The following is an 11,794-nucleotide window of genomic DNA, read 5'->3' as shown; positions in this document are numbered from 1 at the left end:
TCTGTCATCCCCTTCTGCCTTCAATCTTTCCCAGTATCAGTGTCTTTCCCAATGAGTTGGCTCTTTGTGTCAGGTGGCCAAAGTATTGGAGCTTCAGCTTTAGCATCAGTTCTTCCAATGAATATTCAGGGTTGATGTCCTTTAGGATTGACAGTTTGATCTCCGTGGTGTCCAAGGGACTCTCAAGAGTCTTATCCAGCACTACAATTTGAAGACATCAGTTCTTCAGTACTTTTTTATGGTCCAGCTCTCACATCCACACATCACTACTGGAAAAAACCACAGCTTGGACTATATGGACCTTTGTAGGCAAAGCAATGTCTCTGCTTTCTAATATGTTGTCTACGTTTGTCATTGCTTTTCTTCCAAGGAGCAAGCATCTTTGGGACTAGTGGTAAAGAACTTGCCTGCCAGTGCAGGAGACGCAAGACACACAGGTTTGATCCCTGGGTTGGGAAGGTCCCTTGCAGGAGGAAATGGTAATCTACTCCAGTATTCTTGACTGGGGAATTTCATGGACAGAGAAGCCTGGCAGGCTACAGTCCATGGGTTTGGAACGAGTCAGACATGACTGAGTTACTAACACTATCACTATCACTAGTATATAACAAGATGCTTTTATCTTGCCACTTTTAAGATTCCTTATTTATATTAAGCTTTTGACATTTTAAATATAATGTGTTTGGTGTGGATCCCTTTGCATTTATCTGACTTGGAACTCTGTGCTTCTTGTGCCTGGATATCTGTTTCTCCCTCCAGGTAATGAAAATTTTCAGTCATTATTTCTTCAAATAATTATATTAGTCTTTCTCTCATTGTTTTCCATCTAAGATCTCTAGAATGTGTAGATTATTCTGCTTGAAGTTGCTCCATAGGTCCTCTTCATTTTTTAAACTTCTTTTTTAAAGTTCTTGTTTGCCTTTTTGTATTTTGCTGTTCTTTTGGATGATATATTTCTGTCTTGTATTCCAGGTGATAAAATAAAATTTATACTTAAAGGCAGGACAAGAAAAAATTAAACATAAAACCCTCTCTCTGTGTCTATTTGGCCTCCTACCTCTCTCCCTAATGTGCAGTGAGGAGGATCTGCCTTATACAGTAACCAGAAGGCCTCAAAGATGGGAATGACTACTTTGCCATAAAGATCATCTTCTTCTTTTCTTCTGAAGCAAGCAATGTAACTTCTTAAAAGATTAGTGTTCCTTCCCAATTTTGCAGGGGTCACAGTGACTTGCTCTCTGCCCTATACGTGATTATCTGGACTTTGTATCTTTGGTGAACTTTATGTAAATATCAGTATTTGATGTACCTGACTATGCTTTCAACTTCTACAAAGTGGAACAGTTCTCAAAGCTCCCTGAGAGTCTGTCTCTCAGATTATAATGGGTTTGAATAAAATTCCTTTTTTCTCTTTAACTGGTTAATTGAATTTTCATCAACACAGGTTACTGATTTGATTCTCCAATTATCTAGTGTGTCACTGAATCCCTCTGCTTTGTTTTCCAGTTTAGCTATTGTATTCTTCAGTTCTGTGACTACTATTTGGTTGTTTTTGATGTTCAGTTGCTAAGTCATGTTCGACTCTTTGGACCCCATGGACTGTACCACAACAGTCTGCTTGTCCTCCACCATTTATCAGAGTTTGCTCAGTTTTATGTTCATTGAGTTGGTGATGCTATCTAACCATCTCATCCTCTGCTGCCCTTCTCCTTTTGCCTTCAATCTTTCCCAGCATTGGTCTTTGCCAACGAGCTGGTCTTCGCATCAGGTGGCCAAAGTATTAGAGCTTCAGCAATAGTTCTTCCAATGAATATTTAGGGTTGACTTCCTTTAGGATTGACTGATTTGCTCTTCTTGCAGTCCAAGGGACTCTCAAGAGTCTTCTCCAGCACCATAATTTGAAAGCATCAATTCTTCAGTGTTCAGCCTTTTTTTATGATCCAACTCCCACATCTGTGTATGACTTTAGGAAAAAATATAGCTCTGACTATACTGACCTTTGTCAGCAAAGTGATGTCTCTGCTTTTTAATATGTTGTCTAGGTTGGTCATAGCTTTCCTTCCTTTAAAAGGAACAAGCATCTTTTAATTTCATGGCTGCAGTCTCTATCCTCAGTGAGTTTGAAGCCTAAGAAAAGAAAATCTGTCACTATTTCCACTTTTTCCCCTTCTATTTGCCATGAAGTGATGGGACCAGATGCCATGATATTAGTTTTTTGAATGTTGAGACTGTTTGGTACTTTCTTATGCTTTTTGTCTCTTATTGAAGTTCTCACTGTGTTCATCCTTTCTTTCTCTTGAAGTCTGTCAGTATCTTTATGAGTATTACTTTGATCTCTGTGTCAACTAGATTACTTATCTCTGTTTTGTAAAGTCTTTTTAATGGGGTTTTATCTGTTCAATAATTTGAAACATACTCTTCTATCTCCTTGCTTTGCTTGACTCTCTGTGTTTGTTTCTATACATCAGATGAAACAGCTCTCTTTCCCAGTCTTGAAGGCATGGCCTTGTGTAGACGATGTGTGAGGTCTAGAAGTGCCATGCCTCTAGGTCACCAGAGCCAAGGGGCATCCCTTGTGTGAACTCTGTGAGATAACTATCTGTGGTGGGGGCACTACTTCTGTGTAAGTGGGGCAGGTAGCAGAGTACTCCCCTAATTGGCTGAGGCATGGCCACAACTTGAGGCTTACCCAACCCTAGAAGGACCTTTTTTAGCTGCTTTCTTCCTTGGTTCTTTCTGATAAACATCTAGTTGGTCTACAGTTAGCTTTTTGCTCTTATAGAAACACCATTCTCCTTTTTAATTGTATATCACCAAATATTTATTAAGTTTTGGAGTTCATTTAAGCTTGAATTTCCTATACATTTTTCTGGATAGTCAGTTCACATGCAGAGAGCTGTGGAGCCCTCTGTTATCACAGTACATCTTTTGTTCTAGGTAAAACCTGCATTGGAGCAGGAATAGTGGCCCATTTAGCTCAGAATGACACTCCTGCTTTAGGAGAAGGTTTCTGAGGGAGGCCAGTAGACTATGGTGTTCTGAGCACAAAATTCTTATCCCCTGAGAGAACTGGAGCAGCTGGAATTAGGGCCCAGTACTCCTGGCCTGGCATGCTTAGGGTAGAGATTTTACCCATGAATGGGGGTTGGGTAGAGATCACCAGACATTTTAGGTACTCTTGCCTTGATTAACTTTCTTCAACGTGGAGCTTGAGGGGACAAGTAATGTTTGCAGCAACTACAATCAAGGGGATTGATTGTACCATCTTCTTTAGATGGCAACCTTTGACTGGGATCCAGGAGCAGAGGGATCTCTATGTTCCTGCCTGTACTTGCCTGAGTGCACTTTCAGCTCTGCTGGGATGAGAGAGGGCAGGGAGGGAGTGGGTCCTGGCTCGAATGTCATAGATTCTCATTATTCTTCCCGAGATTTAGTAGATTTTGTTGGGTTTGTTCTTTATTTATTTCTATATATTTCCCTGTTAGTCTCTTCAAGTCAAATATATAATTATTATGAGATCTAAGAATCACAAGTCTCAAAATTCAGCAAAGATAAAGGAAACAAACTAGGCAAACACATATGAACATTTATATCAGCTGTATACTCAATATCTAAAAGCTTAACAAACAGCAATTGCCCGTATTTAAGAGTGCATAAAAACTGGTATACATATGTAATGGAAATTGGAATATTATACATGACAAAATAAACCTCAAAATCAATTTACTCAGAGTAAATTGAAGAAGAGTATGAAGAAGCCTGAGAGAAAAGAGCACATACTGTATGACTCCATTATAAACCAGCCGAAGCACTGGTAAATTATCTAGAAATGGGTTTGGAGGGAAGCATGGCCTGAAAAGAGGCATAATCAACCTTTTGGAAATGAAGGAAATGTTCTGTATCTTGAAGATGTGGTGTTTTTATTGACACCAAAACTCACAGAGTTGTTCACTTTAAATACATACAGTTTATTTCACACAACTTCTTCCTCAATAACGTGTTTTTTTAAAAAAATAATGAGCAGATCTTTTTTAGATCCAAGAACTTGCATTTTCGAGCAATGATTCAGAAATATCTTCTTTTTATAAAGGTTTAATTTCACCTGAAAAATTGAAAGATACTCAAGAAAATAGGAAATTTATTTATGTGTATTTATTATATATTTATTATGTATTATAATAAAAACATCATCATTATTAATTAACTATTTAGATATTCATTATATAAAAACAGAATAACAAAAGGAGGCTAAATTTTTAAATATAATTGCTGTTAGTATAGCAGCAATTGAGTGAGGATTCAATACCATGAAATCTACAATTTAATAAAATTTACTAGTTATGACTCTATAATCGGCTATAACTATAAATGTAATGGGATGTCACAAGATGAGATTAAAGACATAAGAATGTTTTAGATAGATGTGCTTTTCAATTTATTTAGGCATATTTTACTAGCTTTCTTTTGCATGCAAAATATAGAATTTTTCATGCAACACTCTGAATCCTATAATGGAACAAGCCTTCAAAGAAAGAAACTCCTAATTCTTTTCAGTTCCACCTCAGCTAAATCTGAAGCACAGAATCTTTGCCTATTAGATATTAGAGTCATCATTATATTAAACTGAGAAATAGGAGTTTCTGCAAAGTAAAGACAGTTGACTATGGAGCACATAAGCAAAACCAGAATTAGAAAGCTCAGTCTGACCTGACATTATTTTCTTAACTCTTAATGATTAACTACTATTACTCATATTTTCCTCCTCATTTTGTGAGGCAGCATTTCCTCAGAGATGCTCAAACATTAGAAGTCATTATTCACTTCCACCTATTTCTTATTTTATCACCGTTGATCAGTGTTCAGTTTACTTTACCTATAATTTTAAAAGTACCCCCTCTTTTCACCATCTTGTGTAAGACTATCACCCTTAAAGCCACCATAACCTCGTACTTGAACAATCACACATTTTCTGTGATTCTCTTTTTCCATGAATATTTATCTACCACAAGTTACCAATGTGATTTTTATAAAATGCCTATTAGAACACAATATATCTTTTTAAAAAATCCCCAGTGCTCCCTGCTGCCTGCAGAAAAAAGTCATTTATATCATCATCTGTAGAAGCTGCTCTCTCTTTGTAATTTCTACATATGCCTTTATTCACTGGGCTTACCATATGACTATTGTTTAGATATTTTCCCTCAATTAGTGTGATCTCAACTATAGAAATTATTTACACCTAGGAATTTTTATAAGCAAAGAGTACATCAAATTCAATAAATATTAATTTGATGAATGAATTATCCCTAAGGCATATATAGCAAAATGTGAATTATCTTTACTTGTTTATTTTTATTAGTTTACTTGTGAAAAAGGAGAATTTCCAAAAATAATTTATCAGCTTAGTAGATATTCAAATGAAGGGAGAAATAATAATGATTTAACTCAGAGAAACCATGAAATAAATGTGCCATTCATTTAGCCATTTGGCACCTGTTAATCACTCAGTCATGTCTGACTCTTTGTGACCCTATGGACTGTAGCCTGCCAGGCTGCTCTGTCCATGGAATTCTCCAGGCAAGAATACTGGAGTGGGTTGCCATTCCCTTCCCCATTAAGTGCTACTTACATTTCACACTTCAGACTCTATGTCCTACAGGCTATCTGATTCTCTCACTAGACATTCACAAAGATTTCTTCAGTAAATCTAATATTTTTTTCTGTTTTGCTTAATACATCAAATTGTATTACCTCTACCAAATAAACATATATCCACATAACATATGTGACTGACTCAAGATAAACAACACACCCCAAACAACAGTCTCAGTTCAGTTCAGTTCAGTTGCTCAGTTGTGTCCGACTCTTTGCAACCCCATGAATTGCAGCACGCCAGGCCTCCCTGTCCATCACCGAATCCTGGAGTTCATTCAGACTCACGTCCATCAAGTCAGTGATGCCATCCAGCCTCTCATCCTCTGTCATCCCCTTCTCCTCCTGCCCCCAATCCCTCCCAGCATCAGAGTCTTTTCCAATGAGTCAATTCTTTGCATGAGGTGGCCAAAGTACTGGAGTTTCAGCTTTAGCATCATTCCTTCCAAAGAAATCCCAGGGCTGATCTCCTTCAGAATGGACTGGGTGGATCTCCTTGCAGTCCAAGGGACTCCCAAGAGTCTTCTCCAACACCACAGTTCAAAAGCATCACTTCTTTGGTGCTCAGCCTTCTTCACAGTCCAACTCTCACATCCATACATGACTACTGGAAAAACCATAGCCTTAACTAGATGGACCTTAGTCGGCAAAGTAATGTCTCTGCTTTTGAATATGCTATCTAGGTTGATCATAGCTTTCCTTCCAAGGAGTAAGCGTCTTTTAATTTCATGGCTGCAGTCACCATCTGCAGTGATTTTGGAGCCCCCCAAAATAAAGTCTGACACTGTTTCCACTGTTTCCCTATCTATTTCCCATGAAGTGATGGGAAGATAAACAATATATCCCAAACAACAATCTCAGAGTTTGGAGTAAAACTGGAATATGTACTTCCTAAAAACAAACTACAAGGCAATCACGATCATTATCCAAAATGAAGATGAACATGAAATGAAGTACAGAGAAAGTCATTTCATTCCAAAATCAACAGCCAGACAGTACATATTACAAATGTATTCTTTGACAGTAAGTATATAGGATTCAAACAAATAGTCTCTAAGATTAATGGATACTTTTTTTTTTTTTGAATCAGCCCTTCCCCAGGTTGTTTATAAAACTTAGTGCTTTCAGTTATATTACATTTACTTAAGTCTATTTTCAGTTAATATAGAATTAAATAAACTTAGTTTATTCCCTAGGATCTTCCTCAGAGCTTCTTTGACATCTTTGTTTCTCAGAGAGTAAATCAAAGGATTCAACATAGGAGTGACTAGGGTGTAACACAAGGAGGCCACTTTACTCAGCTCAGGAAATCTGTCAGGGATGAAATACATAAAAATGATGGCACCATACAGTACACTCACGACTCCTAGGTGAGAGCTGCAAGTGGAGAAGACTTTCTTTCGCCCCTCAGTGGAGCGTATTTTTAGAACTGTGGATACAATATATATGTAAGACACAATAATGACAATTATGGTAGGCAAAATGATAATGCTGCATAAGAAAAAGGATACCATATTAGGAATGTACAGATCAGAACAAGAAATCCTCTGAAGTGGACGGTAATCACAGTAAAAGTGGTCTATGGCCCGAGAAGCACAAAAGGATAAAGTAAATGTCATGCTGGTCTCAATAACTGAGCTGATGCAGCCACAAAAGTAGGAAGCAGCTACCAACTGAACACAGAGACGTGTTGACATCTGAACAGAGTAGAGGAGTGGGTTGCAGATGGCAATGAAGCGGTCATAAGCCATGGCTGCCAGGAGAAACCCCTCGGTCACAATGAAGAGGGCAAAGAGAAAGAGCTGAGTCACACAGCCTGCAAATGATATGGACTTGCTCTCAGACCAGAAGTTGATCATAGCCTTGGGTGCAATAACAGAAGAATAGAAGAGATCAATGAAGGAGAGGTTGCCTAGGAAGAAATACATTGGTGTGTTCAGCTGGGGATCAGTCATGATAATGATCATCATGCCAAGGTTCCCTAGAAGGATCATGGCATAGACAAGCAGAAAAAGCAGGAAGAGGATAATGTGGAGCTCTGGGAGGACCCTGAAGCCGACAAGAATGAAGTCAGTCACTTCTGAGTGGTTGCTTGTTTCCCTGTCACCCATGGCAGAAATCTACTGATAGGCACAAAGCAAAATAAATGATAGTGTGGCTTTGATTCTAGTGCTATTAAGACTCTCAAGATATAGAATTAAATTATTTACATTTTAATGAGATATTGCATACAAATAAATTTTAATGTCAGGAAGATGCAAGAACTTGAAGTAGACGTCATTAGGCTTCTTAAACTGTTATTTTATTAAGCAGTGAAAGATGTTCTTTGGTTATTTTATTAAATCATATGTGGCATCGATTTCTGCAAGAAATTAGTATATTTTATTGCCTACAATTACATTCGAAATTTCTACTATATTTATAGGTAAGAGATTTTCTTCATTTAAAATAGCAGTATTTCATATTATCTAAAATAGGAGCAATGAATCTAATTTTTAAGATAGTATTTATAGCCATTATGATAGCTATGTCAGTGTTTTGACTCATTACATGACAGTAGTAAATATATAAAAAAATATTTTTACCTTATTTTAGCTCAATATATGTAGTTTTCCTTATTGTAGCCATCTTTGAAAACAGAATAAAAATAGTTATTATTTGTATGTTAAAATTAATAACATACAAAAATGACACGTAGAAGATAAAGTTCTCCAAAGCTATTTGGAAACATTATTCTTTTCTCAGGTCAAAGCCATTATCCCAAATACACACATTTTTATTGTAACATTATAAATACTTCTTTCCATTAATAATCAATTAAAAATCATAATAATTTAGCCCTCATTTTGAAGCAGAGAGAAGGTAGAAAATATTCCAATCCTTACTCTGCAATGGAGGCTTACCCTTCTACCAAGGTTCCATCAGTTTAAGAGATCTCACTATTGAAACAATCCAAGTAAACTTCACTGACTTACAGACAGGAAAATTCCTTTCCTAAATTCTGTGATACTGTATGTGTCTTAAGATAAAGATAAGTGGGTAATTACAGTTATTTAAAGCCCACAGCAACTTGTATTGTCCAGAGTCCATGATCATGAGCTAGAGTATCAGCAGTGATGTTTATGATGTCCTTAGTGATTTATAAGCCTGTGAAACCTTCCTCAGGATATTTCAGCACTGAGGTTTTACTCATCCTCTGTGATGGATTCCACTGGGAGAGGAGTAGCAGCAAAGAACCTGCCCGCCAATGCAGGAGACATAAGTGACACAGGTTCAATCCCTGGGTCGGGAAGATCCCCTGGAGAAGGTCATGGCAACCTACTCTAGTATTCTTGCCTGGATAATCCTACGGACAGAGAATCCTGGTGGGATACAGTCCACAGGGTTGCAAACAGTTGGATACTACTGAAGTGACTTGGCACATACACAATCATAACGTCAATTATGGTGACATAAGTGCAGATTCCTGGGCTATTGTCTAGGAGGACTTAAGTAACCTTAGGTACAAATGGTCTAATAATAGTCAAAAGCAAGGGACTTTCCCTTCTCTAGTTGTGTATATCCTTTGGGAAAGCTTTCTGGATTTTATTATCTTCACTGACAAAGAAAAACTTTCTGGTATTATCCCATAGGTATTCATAGACATAGAAAAGAGATTTAAAAGTTTGTACTACATGAAACAAGTTTTAGGTAAATAAATATTTTAAACTATGTGTTAAATTATAGTTGCTATTTCAAAAAGAGAGAAATTCACTTGAAATTATGATTGCCTGCATTTCTTGATATAGCTATAATTCGTGTTATGACAAATGCCCTCTGAATCACAAATTCAAAGTCAGATAATGGTTGCTAATTCTCTTCTCCTATATTTAAATACCAAACAGAAAATATACTGGAGGAAATGGCATTCAACTAAATTATCTTTATATCTTTAGTAAAAATATTTATGAGATTAGGATCTCTACTTAAAAATTCCTTTAAAACTACAATGTGATTAAAAGACTACATTAAAATCAAAGACATACTACTCTATTTAATGAGTAAAAATGGATAATATTGTCATTTTTGTAAGTATTTTAAGTCAATTTTCATATTTTTTAAAAATCAGTTTTTAAATTAAAAAAGTATGTTTAGAATTTATCTGGGTTTCTTAAGTGTATAGAGAGCAGAAATGATGTGAGACCAGATACTTTCTTTATTACAATTGAATATTAGTAAAAGTTTAATGAGTTTAGGCTTCCCTGGTGGCTCAGTTGGTAAGAATCCGCCTGTAATGCAGGAAACCTGGGATCAATCCCTGGGTTGGGAAGATCCCCTGGAGGAGGGCATGGCAACCCACTCCAGTATTCTTATCTGGAGAATCCCCATGGGCAGAGGAGCCTAGTGGGCTACAGTCCATGGCGTTGCAAAGAGTCGGATATGACTGAGCGACTAAGCATCATCAGTTTAGGAAGAGAAGGTACTTTAGGCATTTTAAACAGGAAAAAATTAACTAAGGTTAGTTAAGGCTTATTGGTCATCTGAAAAAGGTCAGTTATCATTCTAATCCCAAAGAAACGCAATGCCAAAGAATGCTCAAACTACTGCACAATTGCACTCATCTCACAAGCTAGTAAAGTAATGCTCATTTTCTCCAAGTAAGGCTTCAACAGTAGGTGAACCATGAAATTCCAGATGTTCAAGCTAGATTTAGAAAAGGCAGAGGAACCACAGATAAAATTGCCAACATCTGCTGCTGGATCATCAAAAAAGCAAGAGAGCTCCAGAAAAATATCTACTTTGGCTATATTGACTAAGTCAAAGCCTCTGATTGTGTGGATCACAACAAACTGGAAAATTCTTCAAGAGATGGGACTACCAGACGACTTGACCTGCCTCTTGAGAAATCTGTATGCAGGTCAGGAATCAACAGTTAGAACTGGACATGGAACAACAGACTGGTTCCAAAGAGGAAAAGGAGTACGTCAAGGCTGTATATTGTCACCCTGCTTACTTAACTTCTATGCAGAGTACATCATGAGAGACAGATGTACATCAGATATGCAGATGACACCACCCTTATGGCAGAAAGTGAAGAGGAACTAAAGAGCTTCTTGATGAAAGTGAAAGAAGAGAGTGAAAGAGTTGGCTTAAAGCTCAACATTCAGAAAACGAAGATCATGGCATCCGGTCCCATCACTTAAAGGGAAATAGATGGGGAAACAGTGGAAGCAGTGTCAGACTTTATTTTTTTGGGCTTCAAAGTCACTGCAGATGGTGACTGCAGCCATGAAAGTAAAAGACGCTCACTCCTTGGAAGGAAAGTTATAACCAACCTAGACAGCATATTCAAAAGCAGAGACATTACTTTGTCAACAAAGGTCCATCTAATCGAGGCTATGGTTTTTCCAGTAGTCATGTATGGATGTGAGAGTTGGACTAGAAAGAAAGCTGAGCGCCGAAGAATTGATGCTTTTGAACCATGGTGTTGGAGAAGACTCTTGAGAGCCCCTTGGACTGCAAGGAGATCCAACCCGTCCATCCTAAAGGAAATCAATCCTGATTATTCATTGGAAGGAGTGACGCTGAAGCTGAAACTTCAATACTTTGGACACCTGATGCAAAGAACTGACTCATTGGAAAAGACCCGGATGCTGGGGAAGATTGAAGGTGGGAGGAGAAAGGGATGACGGAGGATCAGATGGTTGGATAGCATCACCAACTCAATGGACATGAGTTTGAGTAAACTCTGGGAGTTGTTGATGGACAGGGAGACTTGGCGTGCTGCAGTCCATGGGGTCACAAAGAGTTGGTCAGGACTGAGCAACTGAACTGATCTGTATGTTTTTTGAAAAATGTCTGTTCAGGTCCTCTGCCTGCTTTTTAATCAAGTTGTTTTCTTACTTTTTTTGTTTTGTTTTTGAAGTTGGCATGAGTTTTTTGTTTTTTGGATATTATCCTTTTATCAGATATACTCTTTACAAATATTTTCTCTTTTTCAGAAGCTTGCCCTTTCATTATGTTGATAGTTTCCTTCATTCTGCAAAAGATTTTTGTCTTGATGTAGTCTAATTTGTTTATTTTTTATTTTTGTTACCCTTGCCAGAGGAGACAGATCAAAAATATATTGTGTAGACTGAGGTGAAAGAACAAACTGTCTATG

The 11,794-nt window shown here is 37.4% G+C and overlaps 1 protein-coding gene across 1 annotated transcript; it reads right to left on the bottom strand.

The window, feature by feature from the left end:
• Positions 1–6,791: 6,791 nt before the first annotated feature.
• Positions 6,792–7,793, bottom strand: LOC101116721 (olfactory receptor 9K2-like). The gene has a single exon (XM_012176083.3). The coding sequence runs from the start codon at positions 7,761–7,763 to the stop codon at positions 6,792–6,794; it is 972 nt and encodes a 323-aa protein (XP_012031473.2). The 5' UTR covers positions 7,764–7,793.
• Between the last annotated feature and the right edge of the window lie 4,001 nt (positions 7,794–11,794).

This window comes from Ovis aries, chromosome 3 (assembly GCF_016772045.2).
Source record: "Ovis aries strain OAR_USU_Benz2616 breed Rambouillet chromosome 3, ARS-UI_Ramb_v3.0, whole genome shotgun sequence".
Taxonomy (NCBI): domain Eukaryota; kingdom Metazoa; phylum Chordata; class Mammalia; order Artiodactyla; family Bovidae; genus Ovis; species Ovis aries.
Note: the sequence above shows the minus strand (reverse complement) of the source record. Positions and strands in the feature narration are given on the sequence as shown.